Source organism: Helianthus annuus, chromosome 9 (assembly GCF_002127325.2).
Source record: "Helianthus annuus cultivar XRQ/B chromosome 9, HanXRQr2.0-SUNRISE, whole genome shotgun sequence".
NCBI classification, from domain to species: domain Eukaryota; kingdom Viridiplantae; phylum Streptophyta; class Magnoliopsida; order Asterales; family Asteraceae; genus Helianthus; species Helianthus annuus.
This window is the reverse complement of record NC_035441.2, coordinates 56,683,794-56,706,245: the sequence shown is the minus strand read 5'-3', so window position 1 is coordinate 56,706,245 and position 22,452 is coordinate 56,683,794. Positions and strand designations below refer to the sequence as shown.

The following is a 22,452-nucleotide window of genomic DNA, read 5'->3' as shown; positions in this document are numbered from 1 at the left end:
TTTGAAGACCAACAAATGTCCAAAGTGCTGTTTCTTCGTCTGCGTGACAGAAAGTTACCTTGGAAAATTAAAAAAATTAAATCAACACTTTCAATTGAGAAATTCATAGTTTAATACACATCGTATAGGCCTACACGATGCATATTAATCGACGGAATTACTGAAATACCCCTGTTTTTCTGATAAATTCAGGGGTATTTTTGAGAAAATTCAAAGTTTACTACGCATCGTATAGGCCTATACGATGCGTATTAAGCCGATATACGATACAACATAGGCCTATACGATCGTATATGGCATAATTTGAAAATTAGTGTTATCGTGTTTTCCTCGGTTCGACGCGTGTACGTGTCGTTTTTTGACGAACTTTCGCATATTTTGTCATTTTATGACGTATACCTTCAACATACGTTGTTTCGGTGACGTTCGGTTGCGTGCGATTATCGTATTCTATGATTACATACAGTTTTGTTTGAAATCCACTTGTATTGTATTGTAACATCCGCCCAGAACTCGTTATTCTTACATTACGGTATACGTTTGTTGCTTATCAGTCCAAATCGTTAATTTTCTTTTATTTATAAACTGCTGATACTGTCATACAAGCATAAAACATTAACGTTGGGATTGTCGAGTTGTATGTATTTAAAGAAGATAACCCACTGTCACGTTTGAAAATGATTATAATCGAAACCCAGTACCTTCATTTGGTTTATGCTTATTGCTGTGAACTTATAACAAAATAGTGTTTTCAGTTATGTGATTATACGAATTAAAGAACAATGCAAACCACATCAGACCCTTTAGTCCACTGGTTTTCACAGTTGCTCAAGTTGATCGAATGCATGGCAAGGGTTGGGTTAGAAGATGACTGTTGTAATATATAGATTAAGTTTTTTTTTTTTTTTTAAATAAATATATTAAGCAAGTATTTTATAACCCTAAACTGGATGTTGGATGAAGCTTGCGATATGGGTGCTTGTAGATCATTATGTTAATATTATCCTTAAAAAAGTAGAAAACAAATAAGGTGACCTGTTAATCGTCAAAACATTTACTTAACATCTTTTGAGAACATTTTAGCAAAATCTGTCATAACTTAATTTCTATTGTCCTAATTAACTACCACTATTTTATTTGAATACGCTTTATGACTTATGGAAATTTGGAGGTAATGTAACTTACATTTTCATAATTTTACAAAGCGAACATAACATTCATTTTAACTAATGATTTTACTGATTTATAAAACCTAAATAATTTTATGTGTGAGAAATTGAATTGAGTTAAATATAAATATTATAGAAAAGGAGTGGTACTTCAGAATATATATATATATATATATATATATATATAGTGTGAGGTTCATTGGGGAACACCAAAAAAGTGGGGAACCGGGGAACCCTCCTAGATGCCATTAGATCATAAAAATCAACGGATCTGATTAAATGATCCTTTCTCTGCTTTGTTTCACTTGCAGGGGTAGAATTGGAATTTTCAAAAAAATATCTCATATCTCCTTTCTCACATGTCCACCGTCAACCACTATATGTTACAACGCCACCGTCAACGGTGGCGTCCGACCGTCGGTCTTATATCTCCAACGATGAGATCGTCACCGAGTTTCTCCATCGCTCAATTCATATGCGAGATCTCATGTTGTTAGAGTATTCCAAGCCTAATTTCGAAGATCCAGAACCTTTGGAAATTGATTTTGACGTGTTAGACAAGCGCTCTCGATTTGAAGAGTGTTGCTTTCGAATCCGATCTTCTTCTCTCTGCTGCTACTTGATTCACAATTTTTCATCGATTTTAGGTAAATGAATTGTACTTTTGTTTTGTTATCTATTTTTTTGTGTTGCTTTTCAATTCAATAGCTTCAAATACAAGGTTTATTAAAGGTTCAGATCTGGATTTTGCTTTGTTTAGAGTTATAGATATGTGCACTTCTTTTCAAAATCATATTGTTGAGTTTCAACATGGTATCTTCATGTTCATCTTGTTGTAGACCTTTTGTTTATGTTTTTGTTATCTAGTGTCGCTTGCATGAGGTTAGATTTACGGATAGGAACGTGTTCAAACAAATAATGTAATGTGGCGTTATTCATTTGTTTCAAAACTGAATCAAGTTTTTCATTTTTGTTCAATGGTGTATATAGATTGATTATTATTGATTCTTTTGTTTTATTTGGGAATAATATTTAACATGTTAAAAAAAATTAGTGTATCAATTTTGCAAAATTTAGTCTAATTTACTTGTTAGCCTTTTCATTTGTTTCAAACTAAATCAAGTTGTTCATCAATCATCATATATAGATTACAATTTGCAACCATGAGTTGCAAGACGCTAAGTTCTTCGAAAAGTATGTAGTGTTAGCTATGTTCTCCGTCCTTATTTGCAGTGTTAACTGTTTCCGTCGCCAAATTCTTCGGCCGAACCGATCTTATATCGTCCATCTCTACGATATCTGTTTCTGGTTGTGCGTGTGTGTGTGCTATGTTTCATATGCTAGGGTTTTTTATTTATACGCTTTTTCGATTTATTTAGCAATTTGTTATGGAGTTAACAACTAACGAAAATTATTTGATGTTTTTTGCATCTGCAACTCTTTTTTAATAGATATTATTTGGAATTGTCGGCTGATCTGTGAATCCGTTGACAGGTGTTGTACGCATTAGACGTTATCATTGTTGTTGTAGACGGAAGCATTGTGGATTGTTAGGGAGTCTCTTTCTACCATGATGTGAAAGACTATTGCGCTTAATTTAACCTGTTAAGGATACGTCTAACTGTTACAATTTAATATGTTAAACATACGCCTAACTGGTACAATTCAGTACCCGCTCCTAAGGATAATGAAGTAGCACAACTTGGAGAGAGAAGTTAGATCAGCTTTACAAGAGGTCGTCACAAAGTTTTTTAGTTGTTGTGCATGGATCTAAAGTATGTGTTTCTATTTTTTAATCATAGTTTTTTTTTGATTATTGATAGTTAATATTGTTTCAATTAAATTAAACTAGTTATTACTTTGTCTAGCCTATCAGTTTGAGAGATTGTTGAAGGAGATGTGTGCTGACGAGGATTTAGATCTGTTAATAGATTCATCAGTGAAACGAATTCCCAAAGTTTTTTTGGTATCAACATTAGTCAATGAGGCACCAGCCCAGACATTTATATTTCGCAATTAACAGGTTTCTACTAATGTTGTGTTACTTATCGCTAATTATTAATATACATTGACTTGTCATTTGCTTCTTAGTTAAACACTGATATTTCCATTCCAACTGTAGTACGTACCCTACTGGTACACCCGAAATCCCTTTGAAAATGTCAGAAACTATTTCAACAAATGGACATGGAACAACAGTTACTGGTGCTCATGTTGAATTAAAAGGAGTGCTTATACAGGGAGTTGTAGACATGATTTGTGGCAAACTATAAGAGCATCATTTGCACCTCCATATCATCTTGAAGATTATTTTGATGGTATTAGTTAGTTATTATTGGTATAAATGTGTAGTATAGCTTTTAGTTTTTATGTAACTAAAACGCTCTGCGGGTGTTTTTATTATAGCTTTTATTTTACTATTTTAAAATAAATCGTTTTTATAATAATTCTATACTAAAATTACTTTTTAACAAAATATGTTTTTTGCTTATAATTATTAAGATAAACTTGATTCGACTTTATTTGGCCAAACATGTTAAAATAAGTTTTGTACAATAAACTTTATCATGTTAAATGAGAGTTTGCCTTGATCTACTAGGTTCGATTTACCTTTATTTGACCAAATTAAATATTAAATTTTGGATTAGAGTATAAAATAATAAAATAAAGTTTTGTGTGGAGTTTATGCGGGCTTAAAATATTAAGATAAATAAATTTAACATGTTAAATGAGCGTTTACATTGATCAACTAAACTCAATTGGATTTTTATTTGACCAAACATGTTAAAATAATTTTTGTACAATAAACTTTAATATGTTAAATGAGAGTTTGCGTTGATCAATTAGGTGTAATTCAACTTTATTTAAACAAATTATATATTGAATTTCGGCCTAGAGTTCAAAATACTTAAATAAAGTTTTGTGTGTAGTCTATGCGGGCTCAAAATACTAAAATAAATTAATTTAACATGTTAAAAAATGTTTGCATTGATCAACTAAAATTGATTTGACTTTATTTGACCAAATATATTAAAATAAATTTTGTACAATAAACTTTAACATGATGAAAGGTTGACTTGTTCTACTAGGTTCGATTTAAATTTATTTGACCAAATTATATATTAAATTCTGGATAAGAGTTTAAAATACTAAAATAAAAGTTTTGTATGGAGTTTATGCGCGCTCAAAATATTAAAATAAATTAATTTAACATGTTAAAGAAAAGTTTGCATTGATCAACTAAACTTAATACGACTTTATTTGACCAAACATGTTAAAATAAGTTTTGTACAATAAACTTTAACACGTTAAATGAGAGTTTGCCTTGATCTAAAAGGTTCGATTTAATTTTATTTGACCAAATTATAAATTAAATTTTGGATTAGAGTTTAAAATACTAAAAGAAAGTTTTGTGTAAAGTTTATGCTGGCTAAAAATATTAAAATAAATAAATTTAACATGTTAAGTGGGCGTTTACATTGATCAACTAAACTCGATTCGAAATTATTTGACTAAACATTTTAAGATAAGTTTTGTACGATAAACTTTAACATGTTAAATGATAGTTAAAATTGATCAACTAGGTGCGATTCAACTTTATTTAACCAAATTATATATTGAATTTCGGCATAGAGTCCAAAATATTAAAAGAAAGTTTTGTGTGTAGTTTATGCGGGCTCAAAATATTAAAATAAATTAATTTAACATGTTAAAGAAAAGCTTGCATTGATCAACTAAACTTGATTCGACATTATTGGACCAACCATGTTAAAATAAGTTTTGTACAATAAATTTTATCATGTTAAATGAGAGTTTGCCTTGATCTACTAGGTTCGATTTAACTTTATTTGAACAATTTAAATATTAAGTTTTGGATTAAAGTATAAAATACTAAAATAAAGTTTTGTGTGGAGTTTATGCGGGCTTAAAATATTAAAATAAATAAATTTAACATGTTAAATGAGCGTTTACATTGATCAACTAAACTCGATTGGAATTTATTTGAACAAACATGTTAAAATAATTTTTGTACGATAAACTTTAACATGTTAAATAAGAGTTTGCGTTGATCAACTACGTCCAATTCAACTTTATTTAACGAAAATATATATTGAATTTCGGCCTAGAGTTCAAAATACTTAAATAAAGTTTTGTGTGTAGTCTATGCGGGCTCAAAATAATAAAATAAATTAATTTAACTTGTAAAAAAACGTTTGCATTGATCAACTAAACTTGATTTGACTTTATTTGAACAAACATATTAAAATAAGTTTTGTACAATAAACTTTAACATGCTGAAAGGTTGACTTATTCTACTAGGTTCGGTTTAAATTTATTTGACCAAATTGTATATTAAGTTTTGGTTAAGAGTTTAAAATACTAAAATAAAGTTTTGTATGTAGTTTATGCGGGCTCAAAATATTAAAATAAATTAATTTAACATGTTAAAGAAAAGTTTGCATTGATCAACTAAACTTGATTCAAATTTATTTAACCAAACATGTTAAAATAAGTTTTGTACAATAAACTTTAACACGTTAAATCGTTAAATGAGAGTTTTCCTTGATCTATAAGGTTCGATTTAACTTTATTGGACCAAATTATAAATTAAATTTTGTATTAGAGTTTAAAATACTAAAATAAAGTTTCGTGTAGAGTTTATGCTGGCTAAAAATATTAAAATAAATAAATCTCACATGTTAAATGAGCGTTTACATTGATCAACTAAACTCGATTCGAATTTATTTGACCAAACATTTTAAGATAAGTTTTGTACGATAAACTTGAACAAGTTAAATGAGAGTTTAAATTGATCAACTAGGTGCGATTCAACTTTATTTAACCAAATTATATATTGAATTTCGGCGTTGAGTCCAAAATATTAAAATAAAGTTTTGTGTGAAGTTTATGCAGGCTCAAAATATTAAATAAATTAATTTAACATGTTAAAAGAAGTTTGCATTGATCAACTAAACTTTATTCGACTTTATTTGACCAGATTATATATTGAATTTCGGCCTAGAGTTCAAAATACTTAAATAAAGTTTTGTGTGTAGTCTACGCGGGCTCAAAATACTAAAATAAATTAATTTAACATGTTAAAAAAATGTTTGCATTGATCATCTAAATTTGATTTGACTTTATTTGACAAAATATTTTAAAATAAATTTTGTACACTAAACATTAATATGATGAAAGGTTGACTTGTTCTACTAGGTTCTATTTAAATTTATTTGACAAAATTATATATTAAATTCTGGATAAGTGTTTAAAATACTAAAATAAAGTTTTGTATGGAGTTAATGCGCGCTCAAAATATTAAATAAATTAATTTAACATGTTAAAGTAAAGTTTGCATTGATCAACTAAGCTTTATACGACTTTGTTTGACCAAACATGTTAAAATTAAGTCTTGTACAATAAACTTTAACACGTTAAATGAGAGTTTGACTTGATCTACAAGGTTTGATTTAACTTTATTTAACCAAATTATAAATTAAATTTTGGATTAGAGTTTAAAATACTAAAATAATATTTTGTGTAGAGTTAATGCTGGCAAAAAATATTAAAATAAATAAATCTTACATTTTATATATTGAATTTCGGCGTAGAATCCAAAATATTAAAATAAAGTTTTGTGTGTAGTTTATGCGGGCTCAAAATATTGAAATAAATTAATTTAACATGTTAAAGAAAAGTTTGCATTGATCAACTAAACTTGATTCGACTTTATTTGACCAAACATGTTATAATAAGTTTTGTACAATAAACTTTATCATGTTAAATGAGAGTTTGCCTTGATCTACTAGGTTCGATTTAACTTTATTTGACCAAATTATATATTAAATTTCGGATTAGAGTATAAATTACTAAAATAAAGTTTTGTGTGGAGTTTATGCGGGCTTAAAATATTAAAATAAATAAATTTAACATGTTAAATGAGCGTTTACATTGATCAACTAAACTCGATTGGAATTTATTTGACCAAACATGTTAAAATAATTTTTGTACAATAAATTTTACACATGTTAAATGGGAGTTTGCGTTCAATTAGGTGTGATTCAACTTTATTTAACCAAATTATATATTGAATTTCGGCCTGGAGTATAAAATACTTAAATAAAGTTTTGTGTGTAGTCTATGCGGGCTCAAAATACTAAAATAAATTAATTTAACATGTTAAAAAAATGTTTGCATTGATCAACTAAAATTGATTTGATTTTATTTGACCAAATATATTAAAATAAATTTTGTACAATAAACTTTAACATGATGAAAGGTTTACTTGTTCTACTAGGTTCGATTTAAATTTTGTTTAACCAAATTATATATTCAATTTTGGATAAGAGTTTAAAATACTAAAATAAAGTTTTGTCCGGAGTTTATGCGCGCTCAAAATATTAAAATAAATTAATTTAACATGTTAAAGAAAAGTTTACATTGATCACCTAAACTTGATACGACTTTATTTGACCAAACATGTTAAAATAAGTTTTGTATAATAAACTTTAACACGTTAATTGAGAGTTCGGCTTGATCTTCAAGGTTCGATTTAACTTTATTTGACCAATTTATAAATTGAATTTTGGATTAGAGTTTAAAATACTAGAATAAAGTTTTGTGTAGAGTTTATGCTGGCTAAAAATATTAAAATAAATAAATCTAACATGTTAAATGAGCGTTTACATTAACCAACTAAACTCGATTCGAATTTATTTGACCAAACATTTTAAGATAAGTTTTGTACAATAAACTTTAACATGTTAAATGAGAGTTTAAATTGATCAACTAGGTGCGATTTAACTTTATTTAACCAAATTATATTTTGAATTTCTGCATAGAGTCCAAAATATTAAAATAAAGTTTTGTGTGTAGTTTATGCGGGCTCAAAATATTAAAATAAATTAATTTAACATGTTAAAGAAATGTTTGCATTGATCAACTAAACTTGATTCAACTTTATTTAACCAAATTATATATTGAATTTCAGCCTAGAGTTCAAAATACTTAAATAAAGTTTTGTGTGTAGTTTATGCGGGCTCAAAATACTAAAATAAATTAATTTAACATGTTAAAAAAATGTTTGCATTGATCAACTAAAATTAATTTGACTTTATTTGACCAAATATATTAAAATAAAATTTGTACAATAAACTTTAACATGATGAAAGGTTGACTTGTTCTACTAGGTTCGATTTAAATTTATTTGATCAAATTATATATTAAATTCTGGATAAGTGTTTAAAATACTAAAATAAAGTTTTGTATGGAGTTAATGCGCGCTCAAAATATTAAATAAATTAATTTAACATGTTAAAGTAAAGTTTGCATTGATCAACTAAGCTTGATACGACTTTATTTGACCAAACATGATAAAATAAATTTTGTAGAATAAACTTTAACACGTTAAATGAGAGTTTGCCTTGATCTACAAGGTTCGATTTAACTTAATTTGACCAAATTATAAATTAATTTTTGGATTAGAGTTTAAAATACTAAAATAATGTTTTGTGTAGAGTTTATGCTGGCTAAAAATATTAAAATCAATAAATCTTACATGTTAAATGAGCGTTTACGTTGATCAACTAAACTCGATTCAAATTTATTTGACCAAACATTTTAAGATAAGTTTTGTACGATAAACTTTAACATGTTAAATGAGAGTTTAAATTGATGAACTAGGTACGATTCAACTTTATTTAACCAAATTATATATTGAATTTCGGCGTAGAATCCAAAATATTAAAATAAGTTTTGTGTGTAGTTTATGCGGGGCTCAAAATATTAAAATAAATTAATTTAACATGTTAAAGAAAAGTATGCATTGATCAACTAAACTTGATTCGACTTTATTTGACCAAACATGTTAAAATAAGTTTTGTACAATAAACTTTATCATGTTAAATGAGAGTTTGCCTTGATCTACTAGGTTCGATTTAACTTTATTTAACTAAATTATATATTAAATTTCGGATTAGAGTATAAATTACTAAAATAAAGTTTTGTGTGGAGTTTATGCGGGCTTAAAATATTAAAATAAATAAATTTAACATGTTAAATGAGCGTTTATGAAATATGCTGCCCATTTCCGCCATGCTGCCAGAATGAAACACGCTAGTCTTGTGTCAATGTCTATAGACATGTCTACAACAACGAAATATCTACAACTAAATATCTACAGTAAAATGAAAAATTTGAGCCCCCAAAGGGCTTGTTGCTATAATTTGAGGGTTTTGTTAACAATGCAATAACCAACCATATGAGCTACTACTAACAACCAACTTTTAACTACTTCTGAAAAAGCAATTGTAACCACCTGTGTGTTCTATAAGTGAACCAAAAAACTAATATAAATTGTCATAAAACTGCCTGTGAAATATATGCAGAACCCATCTTTACTTTCGCCACATGAACCCTCTTATTCCTCTACAATATAAGAATCAAACATTAGGACTATTGTTGGCTCTAAGTTCGGTATAAGAATTATAGATATCCAGACCAAATAAGTAAAAGTTGAATGTAAAAAGTGAAGCACGGAAGCTTACCATTGTCGTTTAGGCTGATACCATTCTCTTGGAAGAATAACACTTTAAAATTACATCTGCATATGCAAACATTCACTGCACATACGAGGTGCAAAAATACCAATTGGCAAAATGAAAATCCAAACTGCAGACACTGTAGAAAGAAAATACCATGTTTTTCAGATCAGAACCTCTTTCACACGTTCGGCGAATCGAAAGTGGCAAAACGATATTGCAGAAGGAAAATTTGAATCAGCATAATTTGTAACTTGGTTCGGATGAACATGCAAGCAAGTACCGATACCAAATCACTCGGGAACTTAGCGAAGTGAAAACCTTACCCAATTGGAAAAACGAAAATCCAAATCTAAAAGCAAGTAATGGTACCAAATCATTGGAAAACCTATGCATTGGTTGATTCAGGGGAAGTAGAAAAGAAAATAAAAAGCCAAACTTGTACAATAAGCATATGCACTTGTAAACTACTGTACAACATTCTTTCAATAATAGATACGGAACGTTAGCTCAATGATACAATTTCTATGCACCGCAAACTTCATAAATGGCCTGACTGCAACACATCCACATGAGTAGCTGCAAATCACAAATTTTAGGGCTCATAAATTGATACATAGTGAGTAGTTCATTAAAATCTAAAATCTAGCCTAAGAATTGAGTGCAAAAAGGATAGACCTAGAATGTAAGATACTACCTGCTTAATCTCAAATCCGACCGTGTGATGATTGACTCGATCATCATGTTCCCCAAAACGAATGATCTGTAGTAAATCATCGCCATCTGACGTTCTGATTGAGCCACATCTAATATGCAGTAAATAATTAAAACAATTTGGATTTACCTGATTCTTAGTAGTTTGAATGAATTATTCGTAAACTAGAAAATTCCATCGAAGAAGCTTTGTAGGAATCAAGACAAGATGGTATCGGAGGTCGCAAGGCTATTTAAAAAAATCATTCTCACACAACATTGTGTTCAAGATGTATTACTTTTTCGGTACAAAAGATCATAGAAGACTATTTTTCTTATAATTGTTCTTGCTTTGTTATCTAATGATAACAGATTGAGAAGCCTTGCAAAAACATGGTGGTAGGCTTGAACACAATGAGACATATTGTGGTTCATGTTTTGGTGCAGGATCAGTATGCTTCCTAGCTACTTTCTGCCATTTGATGTTCGTTTATGCAAGAGTAATTTGAACATGTAAGTTAAGTTTGCAGAGATATGATTCAAACAACACTAAATTAAAAATAACATATATATGCCGTGATTAATTTTATTAGTCGTCCTTAAAACATATCCGTTGCATATAATTTTATATCAAGTTCACCCTATCGAGTTATTGAATCAGTTGCAGTTGTTAATTTGAACATTAATCTACGTTTATGCAGGTGCAATTTCATAAAATTAGGGTTTGTTAAGATCAAAAATGAATTAAATATGTTTTGTTATACATGTGATCTACAGATTGCAAACTGTTGAAGGAACAATGAATGATATACCTCTATGATTTTGTTATCTCAGCAATCTACCGAGCCAAAAACTAGATCAAATATCACTTAATCGAAACCAAACTCAATAGACAAACCAAAGAATCACAATTTTTAGCAAGTTAGGCACATAAGCTAGCTTACCAATGATTGTTCAAGTATTTCTTCACCGTCGTTCTTTTCCCGAACACCTGCAACAATTTCCAATCGATCGGCGGCTGTGGAGCCTCCGGAGTAACCGTAACATCTCTATCTCCATCACTGTCGGCTATTGCTTCTTGTTCATCTTCTCCTTAATTGCTTCCGTTAATTAATCGTTTGATAAAAATTAATTGATCTAGAATTAATCCTGAATTCTTTAAGATTGCAGCTTCTCGTGCGTAGAACGGTCGCCGGAGCTGCCGTAATATCGCCGGAAAAGAGCTACGGAGAAGTCAAAGATCTGGAGAAAATACGTATTCAGTGGCGTGTTTAAAACTTAAATATATATGGACGAAAATGCCCCTGTTCCCCAGTTCCCTATTTTTTTAGTGTTCCCCAATGAACTCTTCCCTATATATATATATATATATATATACTACTGTAATAAGCATATAGGAAGGGCAAGAATGGTCATTTGCCATTGTACAAGCATTTCAAGCACATTATACAACCATTTTAAGCATAAAGGTGTTGAAAATTGTCTTCAACACGCTGTGAACCCGCATGGATCCTAACCGGATCACTTTGACCCGTTTTACCTCTTATGGATCCTATATAATGTTTCTTTCACTCGCTTTCTAAACCCTAATTCATTTCATCCAGCTGCTCCTCCTTCTTTCTCTCTCTGATGATTTTCAATTTAGGGTTTCTTGCCTCCTGTGGTATGAGCAAGATCTCACCAGATCCAACAAAGGTGTGGTCTGTAAAAGTGGTCGAGGCAAGTTCCAACAACCCGAGGTAAGTCCGACAACCTCCTTTGATTTGTTTAGGTCGTGCCCATTAGTTTTTGAATGTGATGTTTGTATCTGCTTTAAACTTGAGGCCGCGTGAGGTGATCTCAGGCGATATATGTGCTTCAGTTTTGTTAACCATCTCCTCCCTTTCTCCAGGCGATTCTAGGGTTTCATTATCAGTCGCTTCAAGATCCACGCTTCCTCAGTGATGAATCTCTCTAGATCGACTAGTTTGACCGCTCGGTACCTTTCTTTTTACCATATCTTTTTTTTTTGTTATTTGAATCAGATCTGTGTAATATTAGAGATTACCTGGTGGTTGTGGGTGGAAGATGGTGGTGATGACTCAGATCTACCGTTGTTTTTGGTTACGAATTAAAAAATTTCATTTTTTCTAAGAATATGCTTTACATAGATTCATTAAACGAGCTCAGATTGGCTCGATTGAAGCCCTAACACATACGATTCAGAATTTTCAATGATAACTTCGACTTTTTTGAATTAGGGTTTGTTTTGAATGTTAGCTTGTTTCAGTGACTTTGATGTTGATTTGTGGATGTCAGCTTTTGTTTGTTTTGAATGATAGTTTGTTTGAAGTTTCTCTGTTTTACAGATTTCATTTGTACACCTTTTCTATGGGTTACATTGAAAGCTCTGTCACTATTATCAGAAACTTTCACATTACCATTAAGAAGGTGAAGGTGAAGGCTTGGTCTAGATTGTAAACCTTGTGTACATCTTTTTTTTAATGTATTATTTTTGCCGTCTATAATATAGTAAAATGTTATCTTGATTTTGAGATAATAGTTATAACATTTGATTCGTTTCTCTTTCTTATTGGCTTCAGGTTCATGGTGTACTGAAGGATCTGGTACACAAGTCAATTAATGAGACCTCGGTTAGTTTCAAGATCCTATTCTGTATATGGACTATTGATTTTCTGGTTCTATTGAACAGAGAACATGAATATAATTTCATTTTGAAATCATAAATCAATGGTTTGTCTATCTCACTTGTATATCTAGGAGTTGAAGCAATACCCATCCCTGAGAGCGGAAGGTATGAATGCAGCTGCTGAGTCATTAGATAAGATGAGAAACAAGAGCAAGAGAGCTACTATATAGTTAGTTGATACGGAATGCAGTTACTTTACAGTTGAGTCATTAGATAAGATGACCACACTGTGGGATATCCATCTATATCAAGATTGTAACAGCAGTCTCTCACTTCAAGTCAATTTGGAGAAGAACAGTTCTTCTACTGCATACGACTATTTTTGTGACAAGTTATCTGAAATAAGGCGCGATAATGTAAGTAATCAGGGCTTTGATTGTTGTTTCGAGAATCTTTTATAAAGTTTCTTTGCAAGTTAACGTATATTGGTAACTAGGGGCCTGCAAGTCTGTTGAACTCCGAAGATCAAGAAAGAGTGGGAACGGTTCTTAAGTACATTGAGGACGTAGACCTTAGGATATGGTTTTAAGTGTCTATTTTATGGTTGGGTTTTAATATATTTAGTTTGGTTTTGGTTGCCTACATTTACAAAAACCGATTTAACCAAACCGCAAAAGGGAGGAAATCCAGAATTTCATTACGTACTATGAGTCTAGGACCTAAATATGTATCAAATCAGTTTTATCTTTTATTTTTTTGACAAAAATCAAATATGTATTAAACTTTGTCCAATTTAGCCAGAACCAAAAATGAAGGCCCTTTGGTCAGTTAACTGTTAACCCAACTGTTTTATATAACTAATGGGTAACGGAAACCAAAAATGAACCAAAACGATAGGTATTACATTCTCAGACTGTATTTGGATTTTAAATTTATGATTATCCCTTTCAGGTCAATGATCTTGAGGATGTAGCAAGTGTTTACGGCACTTTGAGTAAAGTAATCGATTGCGATGTGAAAACCGACACGGTGCAGGCAGCCGAAAGCCTGACTCGCAAGCTTCGCAGAGTTAGGCAAGTTCTAGATCTCATCAGAGAGCTATTTCAAACTTTTTCTCTACAGAGTATGCTTTTTATCTTTTACATCTTTTACATCTTTTAATCATGTGTTCCAACTGCTAAGTTATCAATTATCATATATTCATATTTTACATGTTATTTAAATCGTAACTGATGTTGTTCTGCGTATGTATTATATCTATTAAATGACAATAGGTTTGGGACATGTGACATGTTATTAAGAATTATTAGATGTGTTTTGGCTCTTCCCCAAATATTGGCCTGGCATTTAATATTTTTTCTTATGCAAAATTTGGAATGTGATAGATGTTTTAATTCTTTTTTGAACTAAACTATTTGAATTGGTTTATTGTAATGAGATGCGGAAAAACAAACCTTTGGCCGAAAGTCGCAAAACTGGCTAAACCTCATAGGGACGAAAATGGATTTTACTCTATTTTTTTAGTATTTGAGTATCCATTGATTTTATTTCTTTTTGCAGATTGTATAGAGCGTACCAGAGACTTTATGCTTCCACGCATGATAAAGGAATAGGCCCCCATAGAACTCGGTTCAGAAGGGGTGAAAGCTATTGTAAAATAATCTTTCGAGTAAAGTCCTATTTGAGTCCTTGTGGTTTGTGCAGTTTAACCATTTGAATCCAAAAACCAAAACTGTCTTGATTCGAGTCCCTGTGGTTTCTAATTTTAACCATTTGAATCCAAAAGTAAACAACATCCAAATCAGAAACATTTGGTTTTTGGATTCAAATGGTTCAAATTAGAGACCATAGGGACTCAAATGTTTAAAATTAGAGACCACAGGGACTCAAATCAAGACAGTTTTGGTTTTTGGATTCAAATGGTTAAACTGCACAAACCACAGGGACTCAAATAGGACTTTACTCTAATCTTTTAGTTTTTTTTAATATATACATCATCTTTTTTTTCTAATTTTACAAAAGGTATTTCTTGATTAAGTCGCAAAATTACTGAAGTGAGGCCCTAGTTTTGTGATTTTTTTCCATTCGTTATCAGCAGCGGCAAACCACTTCTACCAGCCTCCTTTTCCGGCCACACATATATTTTTTTACCAAACATGACCGTTTCAGAAGACGAAGACAAGCATTTGGCTCAATTAGTAAGTTTCAATGATTTTAGTTGTCCAATACAAGTACTTGATTTAGAAACCAAATACCAATTTGTCCACAGATTTCAATTTAAAAAAGTCAAAATAGATCATGTGAATGGGAAGAAGATAAGGGCAGAAAAAAAGGACACATGGATGGAAAGATGGTCAGAATATATGCAATAAAGAACAAATTGTGAATATGAATACTCCAAAATAGGTCGTCATTCGTTTGACAAATGACTTCTTACCACAATAAATATATCTATACTATATTTGATTTTGTTATCAGTGAATGGTGCAGCCTCAAGCAAAGGAGAAAGCCAAGAAAGAAAAGTTCAAAATAAGTGTTGCAAAGACGAGTTTCAAGGAGAACACAAAAGCATTGGCCGAGAATGAAGAGGAGGGTCTTGCCAAGGTCTCTTCCATCAAGTTCTTCTTTATTAGTTAATTAATTAATTAATTAATTTATTTATTAATAAGAATACTGTTGTGTTGGGTCACAATGGATTTATTTTTTGTATATTTGTTCCAACTGCTCATCCGATGGCCATTTGGCAGTCAAATAGAGAATGTTGATGGGCTTTTGGTTTTGTTTGATGTAGTTGCTATATAGGCCTGATACCGGTGAGATTCTTGGAGTATATATATTGGGGATGCATGTTGTTGATCTTATCCATGAAGCATCAAATGTCATTGCATTAGGAACTCGTGTTCAGGCAGGAGGGGCTGAGGTGCTGCGTGAAGTGGCGGAGAGTGGAAACGAACGCGCACAAGAGAATGTGAAACGTATGCTAACAGCGCTTCGTGAACGGGATGATGGTGAGGGTAGGGATTGGAGAGCTTTGTTGGAAGGAGGGGCGAGTCAAACTCGGTATGGACGAGGCTACTCAACTGCATTCTAATGGGTTAGTGCAATAGGATTTAGTGTGATTATCTTAAAATGTGATTTTTGTTAGGGTGTAAGGAAATTGTAAATGATAATTTTTTTTTTGTAATTTTATTGCTGATTGATCTGAGAATGGTACTTAAATAAGAGTGTAAATAAATGACACAACTATATGGTTTTGATCTTGTTTAATGTATTATAGTTTTGTAGTTTTTAGAAAATCCTGTTTGCAGAGGTGATAATATGACTGAGTGCAGTCAAAGAGGAAACGACGACAACAGGTTGTTTATAGTTTAAATATATATTTTTATTTGTCTTGATTGCATGTAAATCAAAATAGATTTAGGAGATAAATAAAAAGAAAGAAAATGAGACAGCCAATAAAAAAAAATCTGTTTGATAGTTTTATTCACTAAGCCGTGCAGCGAATAAAATTAAATATCTATGAAGGGAGGTTTCTCGAAACTTTGTTTTCTAAATTCAAGGTATGTTTCTCGACAAGTTGTTAGGAAGTCCAAACGCTTGAAAATTTTTGTAAAAAATATTTGTTCCAAGTTACAAAAATCTTAGCCAACAAGTTACGAACATGTATTATGTCATGGGCGTCTATGATATAGACAACCAAGGTAACATAACATAGCAATCGCATTTGCATCTACAAGTCATTATCTTGAACCACATCAACAAAATGGTTACTAGGTCACGTACCTTTACTTTGTTACGTCAACAAGCAACCAAGATGAAGTGACATGCTATGTGAATAGTTTCATTCTTGAATCACTTTAAGGGGGACACGACATCCGATTTTATTTTAACACCTTATCTCCATAATTTGAACCTCCAAGTGATCAAATTAGTTGAAGTGGCTCAAAACTGAACCGCCCAGTACATAGCCCTAAACTCACCAACCTAAGTGATATGCTTCCCGCTGCATCGCGCGGGTAAACGACTAGTATATATATATATATATGTGTGTGTGTGTGTGTGTGTGTGTGTGTGTGTAAACTATAGAATACAAATTCCCTAATCGTACATTACATACGCGACAGTAGTGGCCGTACACGTGTCCTGATTCGTTTTTCATTGATAAGGTTAAATCAGACATTTAATTCAATCATCTGAGGGCAAATTCGTCTCTTCATTCAATCAGCGAGAAGTTCGTTACACTAATATCCTGGTAATTATCATTCGAATCAGTTTCAAATTTTTTCATAATTCTCAAATTGCAGTTTTCGTTCTTCTGCGTTAGGGTTTCATTCAATTATTTTTTTCGATGGATCCACAGAGCAGCACTGCATATCAGAGAGTTTCTATTGAAGATGTTTTAAATCCGCAATCTACAAATCCAAATCCAAATCCAATTGCAAGTACAAGTGTTGTAAACGAAGAAACGGATGGTAATTATGTTAATGCTGATATTTAAATTGTTTGTAGAGTTGTTTTGTTTAATCATAGCAATGATTTTGCATTGTTGTAGTTGTTTTTGAAGTTTGAATGTTTCATATATTTTGATATGAAAGCAACATGTATAAGTTCGCATGTTATGAGTTTTTCAATTCGCATGTGATGTTTATTCTGTTACGGATTTTCGCATGTTTTGATATAATAAATCGCATGTGTGAAACATATTCATCAAAATCATCATTTTTGCATGTTATGGCTCCTACATTTCGCACGTGTTGTTGTTCTTACGTTGAAATTATGCAGTTATTAATAAATCGCATGTAAGGAGTCTGATAACTCACATGTGTTATTTTTTTTTTGTTTTTTTGATTTGATTTATGTAGATGAAAGGATTTACACTCCGGAGGTCAAGCATCAGCTACACCTGTGGTTGGAATGCAATTTACCTCTATTGAACAAGCATATGCGTTTTACAAATCATATGCTAAGTTAGCTGGTTTTTCTACTCGGAAGGGTGGTGAAGTACACAGTGGTGGTATAACCAAAACTAAGTATTTTGTTTGTTCTAAAGAGGGTCATAAGGCAGTGTGTATTGAAGATCGTTATTCGAAGTAAAAAAAGCCATACAAATTAAGGAACAGGGGTACCATTAGAACTGGATGCAAAGCTCATCTTATGATTTGCATAGTGGATGGTAGATTATATACGGTAAAGAGATTTGTTGATGGCCATAATCACAAGTTTGTATGTCTACATGATATTCCTATGCTTCCAGCTTACAGACAATTGTCAGATGTCCAGGAGGAGATGGTATGGGAACTAGGCATTTTAAACCTTGGTCCTGTCAAAGCTTTCCATGTAATGAGGAAACCTTATGGTGGTTTCGAGAACGTTGGTGCCACGGTTGATGATTGCAAAAATTTTAGGAATCGAATTAACAGTTATATAGGAGAATATGACGCTGACATGGTGATTAATAGGGTGACCGACAAAAAACAGTATTTAGCTGATTATTCGTTTGAATATTCTGTTGATGATGACAAACGGTTAACCGGTTTGTTCTGGGCTGATGGGTTATGCAAGCTTAACTTTATGGAGTTTGGGGATGTGATATCGTTCGATGCAACTTTCAAGACAAACAGGTAAGTGTTTCAAGACAAACATGTTTTTTATTTATTTTGGCATGTTATATGATTTCCTAAACTTGCAATATCGCATGTGTAGACATTTGAAGAGTTGGTGTTGAATATATCACATGTTATACTGTATATTTTTGCATATGATATCTGTCTATTTCGCATGTTTTAGTGTATATTTCGCATGTGTTTGTTCTGGTACAAGATGGTGTTTGTTCCGTTCACTGGCATTGATAACCACTGTAGAAATGTAATCCTTAGAGATGGGTTGTTGGCCTCAGAGAGCATTGAATCCTACAAATGGCTTCTGAATTCATTCGTAAAGTCATTTGGTCGGCAGCCAAAGGTTGTAGTGACGGACCAAGACCCTGCTATGAAACAGGCTATTGAGGACGTTTTTTCTACCAGCAAACACCGATTGTGCATGTGGCACATAATGAAAAAAGTGGCAAATAAGGTATAGCATGCTATATTGTCTTTCGTTAGCGTTTTTTTTTATAATATAGATTTTGTTATAGGGGCTTATAAATAGCATTTATCGGTATAGGTTGCACAGGAGTTGTGCAATAACGATGAGTTTGAAAGGAGGATGTGCGACATTGTATGGACTGATTCCATTGAGCCTCAAGAATTCGAGAGACAGTGGAAGTTGGTGATGATTGAGTTCGGTCTCACTGAAAACAAATGGATTGATGATATGTTTTCGATGAGATACATGTGGATTCCGGCTTTTTACCGGCATGAGCCCATGTCTGGTCTCATGCGAACAACTTCGAGATCAGAGAGCAAGAATCATTTTTTTTTTGCCAGGTGTCAAATTCATAACTCACTCTTGTAGAGTTTATGAATCATTTTGACGGTGCAATGGATGTCCAAAGGTTCAATCATTGAAAAAATGATCATATTTCAAGGTATACTGAGCCTGCTGATTGGAGCGAAACTACTTTGGAAAAAGATGCTGCTAAGATATACACCAGGTCTATATTCTTTGATCAACAAGTAGAGATTTATGGAACAATTTCCGAATGTCTGCCGATGGACACCAAAATCGAAGGTCCACAGATCAGGATATTGTTGAAAGACTTTAAAGCCCTTAGAGATGGTTTATTAGAGGTATTATAGCAAATATATTTCAAACATGCGATTTTCAAAACCTATATGCGAATTTCATTTTCAGAACATGATTTTGCAATATGCGATTTTGATGTACGCATGCGATTTTAAATTTATACAATTAAATGATTTTTAGACATGCAAAATTGTTAATTTACACATGCGATTTTAATTTTTAATATATATTTTTTCTTTTGGTTTTCTTAGGTTTGGTTCAAGAATCTTGAAAATGATGTAACTACACAGTGTAGCTGTTTGCGTTTTGAGCAGTATGGGCTGCTATGTAAACACATCTATTTTCTTTTCAAGATGTTTGGTGTTAAAGAAATACCAAACAAATATGTTATGAAGAGATGGAGAAAGGATGTGGTGCTGAATGAATTAGATGTGAAGTACAATTTAAATGTGGGTGGCAAGGATGTGCAATACAAGGCTAAACGGATTGCTCGTGAAATCATCCACACAGGGGAGTATTTGGTTAGCAATTTGATTTCTGACCTTGATCAACTTATTTTAGTGAGGGATCAAATGATGCAGCTTAAAGAGAGAGTTGATCAGAGTCGTATAACCAAGCAACTTGATCCAAAATATGATCGATTTTCAAAGTTGATTGGTTACCAACAACCAGTAACTAATGCACCTCCTACTGTCCATGTGCCGGTTGGTATAAGAAACAAAGGTCGTGGCTCGCGTAAAAGGATTAAATCCAAGAAGGAACAAATGATCAGCCGCAAAGGAAAAAGGTCAAGGACATGTAGTGTATGCAATGAAAAAGGCCATGATATTCGGACTTGCGAGATACTGAAAGGCAAACAACAATGCAAACAACAAAAGAAGAAGTTGAAGGGCGTCCAGATTGAAAAAGATCCCAGAGACAAAGACGATGATGAAGAGGAAGATGAGTTTGAAGATTACAGTGGTAGTAGTGATGATGGATCTGAAGAAGAAGATCAGTGGGAGGAGGTTTCAGAAGATGATGAGGAAGATTAATTTTTTTAAATGTAAATGCGAATTTCTACGAAACACATGCGATTTTATATTCATCTGTTTATATATTTTTCATGCGATTTTAGTATATAAACATGCGATTTTATATGCATCAGTTTATAATTAGTCTTACATGCGATTTTACTTTTAGTACATGCGATTTTGAGTTTTCTTGTTTTTTAGTGACAAAGATGTGTAAATCATTCATGCGATTTTATATTATAATCAAGCATAAGATTTGTTCAAAACATGTACCCAAAATATAAAATAGTTGTTATTGTCTAACACAGTTACAACCATAAAATGATTAAACAAAAAATTAGTTACTTGAAGCAAAGATTTTGTCACGTTCAGCTGAGCTGAACTCCATCTTCTCCTTCACAGTGTTTAGAGCATCTTTTAGGAAAGAGAAGGCTGAGTCATCAGCTCGAGATTGCTCCTTTATGTGATTCAAAGCTGCGTCTCTGAAGCTTGATGGTTGTTCTTCAAGTAGTCTCTCCCACATCTCTTGATTTTTCTTGATTTCTTCAAAAACTTTCCCATGCACATCAAGAATCAAATGAGAAGAGGTGACATCGGTGCTTATTTCTGTCAACGTGCAAGTTGACAATAGCTCTTTTATTGCAACGTTTTTTATTTTTTCTGAATATATTCAGATGCCATTTTTTGTGGGTTTGTTGTGTGTGTTTTTTGTGTTCTATGTCTTAATATGGAAGGTAGTTACTTGGGTATTTTATATTAAAATAGTAAATTTATTATGTAGGTAGGGTGGTAAGTTCAGTAGTATTTATTGTAAAATTGATCATTACATGTCAAATTACAGTCACATCGGTAATAAATTAAGTTTTTTATATAAAATAGTTAATTTTTATTTATTTTAGTTATTGATTCGTAGTTTTTTTTTTTTTTTTTTTGCATTTTTTAGGACAGTAATTTGAAAGTATTATCAGCATTTTATTAAAAATCGCTTTTGATTCGAAAACGAATTCGCAAACTTTAAGAAATCTCAAAGATAATTAACTTTTTTGAAATTGCATGTGTAAAAGAATGAATTCACAAACTTCAAAAATTTCAAAGATTATTAACTTTTTTTTTAAATCACATGTGTAAAAGCATGAATTCGCACATCATAAGTCATCTTAAACATATTACCTTTTTTTGTAATCGCATGCAATGTTATATAATTTCGCAAACTTTATAAAAAAACAAAACATTTCTTTTTGTCTCAAATGTTTTTCGCACGTTTGATATGTATTTCGCGGTTTTTATTTGATTTTCATCCTGCATCATCTTCTTCGATAGACTGTCTATCTATTTGTTTCAGTTCTGAACTTCCAAATTCAGTAGAGGTTCAATTCGCAGATGGAGTTGGTGAATAAGAATCGACCGATTTTTGATTACTTGTTGGATTTTCAAATAAGATTTTGAATAAGAATCTTATGGTATGATTTTGAGGTTTTGTTTGCTGATTATCAGGGGTTTTTGATTTCGTAATGGACGATTTTAACCTTGACGGTTTCATATATATATATATATATATATATATATATATATATATATATATATATATTAATTTGATTAATTTAATAGTTAAGCACAAGGTTTAATTGAGATGATCTGACGGTTGTGGTTATAGCGTACGTAATGTAAGATTAGGCATATTGTATGATAACCGGCCTATAGATACTTACATTATATAGGGGAAG

At 31.7% G+C, this 22,452-nt stretch overlaps 2 protein-coding genes across 3 annotated transcripts; both read left to right on the top strand.

The window, feature by feature from the left end:
* The first annotated feature begins 15,347 nt into the window (after positions 1-15,347).
* LOC110874364 (dihydrolipoyl dehydrogenase 2, chloroplastic) lies at positions 15,348-16,250 on the top strand. The gene is made up of 2 exons (XM_022123077.2): positions 15,348-15,635; positions 15,823-16,250. Exons 1-2 carry the CDS (start codon positions 15,513-15,515, stop codon positions 16,120-16,122), a joined length of 423 nt encoding a protein of 140 aa, XP_021978769.1. The 5' UTR covers positions 15,348-15,512; the 3' UTR covers positions 16,123-16,250.
* Positions 16,251-17,893: 1,643 nt separating this feature from the next.
* On the top strand, positions 17,894-19,759 carry LOC118481898 (protein FAR1-RELATED SEQUENCE 8-like). 2 transcript variants are annotated; one of them, XM_035977227.1, is made up of 3 exons: positions 17,894-18,652; positions 18,819-19,103; positions 19,194-19,759. In XM_035977227.1, the coding sequence occupies exons 1-2, from the start codon at positions 18,186-18,188 to the stop codon at positions 18,898-18,900; spliced, it is 549 nt and encodes a 182-aa protein (XP_035833120.1). In that variant the 5' UTR covers positions 17,894-18,185; the 3' UTR covers positions 18,901-19,103; positions 19,194-19,759. The 2 variants fall into 2 exon arrangements, with proteins under 2 accessions (XP_035833120.1, XP_035833119.1); XM_035977226.1 differs by having other exon boundaries at positions 17,903-19,103.
* The last annotated feature ends 2,693 nt before the right edge of the window (positions 19,760-22,452 follow it).